We start from the raw sequence: 1157 nt of genomic DNA on the forward strand, positions 1-1157 counted from the left end.
ATTGAATCATAGATATAATATAATACAATTCAAAATTGAATATACTCGACACATTCAACTGATACAATATCTACTTGCTAGGGAAAGTCGCGAAACGTTAGATGATACGTGTGCTAGAGTTATGATCCGCAGTGTATAGACGCAGGAAGGTTTAGGTGGTTGTAATGAGATAGGGTGGTAGGTACAGTGGTGACACGCAAAGCTGCCTTTAAATGCTGGTCTCATGCACGAGCTTCGTAAATTCCATATTATTGGAGTTGAGAAGCGAGGGGTTTCCTATGGCGTTGTCTCTGCTGTTGGCGGTCTGCGTATGGTTGGGGCTCAAGGTGGCCTGGTTTAGGGCGCTATTGGACGAGGATCTATTGTCATTGGTGTTGTTAATAGTATTATGATGGTTGTGAGCGTTCCCCGTTCCTCCTACGCTGAGATATAGCGGCGACGTCGCGTTGATCTGCATCGTCCTCGGGTCCAGGCTCTGCTCCACGGTCTTGTACGGCAACCTGGCGTTCGCCGCGGTGTTTGTCGGGTCTTCGTCAATGTATGTGAAGTCAGAGAGTGGTCGGGGCCCGGTGTGGCTGCGTGAGCTGCGCATACTGTGTAAGCTGTGTAAACTATGGACAGAGCGACGCTCCTCCAAATCTTCCAGAGTCGACTTGAACGCTCTGATTACTCGAAGCTGCAAAAACAGGGAAGAGGATGTTCTATCAGGAAGCGAGGAGGCAAGCCAGCGACACACAAGCACGCAATACTCGTGTCTCTCGTTGAGTGTATCTCTACTTTCTGTGTGTGCGTGTTTTCTAGGTGTGTTCGTTTCTGCCGAAACTGGATTGTGGGCCGTTTTCGTGCTGGCTGTCGTTGGTAATGGCGGGTGACGTTTGGTGGACGTTGGTTCTTTCTCCCTTCGACCTCAAGCTGACGTCGCTCCGGCTCTCCCAGGGCTACGTGTGGCGTACGGGTGTCTTAGGGTGTTTCATTTTGGAGCAACGTTGCTTCTTTTCAAGTACTCGGAGAATAAATGATGACTGGATGACGAAACAAGAATTCTTTAAGCGGTGTACACATTTTTCTACCAATTACAGGCTTGGGTTCGTTGAGAAATGAGATTCTCCATTCCTTTCGACAATAGTTTCCATCGTTCAGTTTTGCCTGACAAAATT

The 1157-nt window shown here is 48.2% G+C and overlaps 1 protein-coding gene across 15 annotated transcripts in view; it reads right to left on the reverse strand.

The window, feature by feature from the left end:
- The window catches only part of LOC128896681 (plasma membrane calcium-transporting ATPase 3), a 105308-nt gene that overhangs the window by 26918 nt on the left and 77233 nt on the right, over positions 1 to 1157 (reverse strand). For 7 of the 15 annotated variants that reach the window (XM_054160050.1, XM_054160045.1, XM_054160061.1 and 4 more), the window contains one exon: positions 7 to 676. The exons of the other annotated variants lie outside the window; for them this stretch is intronic. In XM_054160050.1, the coding sequence (XP_054016025.1) occupies positions 209 to 676 (468 nt within the window). In that variant the 3' untranslated portion in view covers positions 7 to 208. Of the gene's footprint in view, positions 1 to 6; positions 677 to 1157 lie in introns of those variants that run through there. 15 annotated transcript variants of the gene reach the window in all.

Source organism: Hylaeus anthracinus, unplaced genomic scaffold, assembly GCF_026225885.1.
Source record: "Hylaeus anthracinus isolate JK02 unplaced genomic scaffold, UHH_iyHylAnth1.0_haploid 11978, whole genome shotgun sequence".
Taxonomy (NCBI): domain Eukaryota; kingdom Metazoa; phylum Arthropoda; class Insecta; order Hymenoptera; family Colletidae; genus Hylaeus; species Hylaeus anthracinus.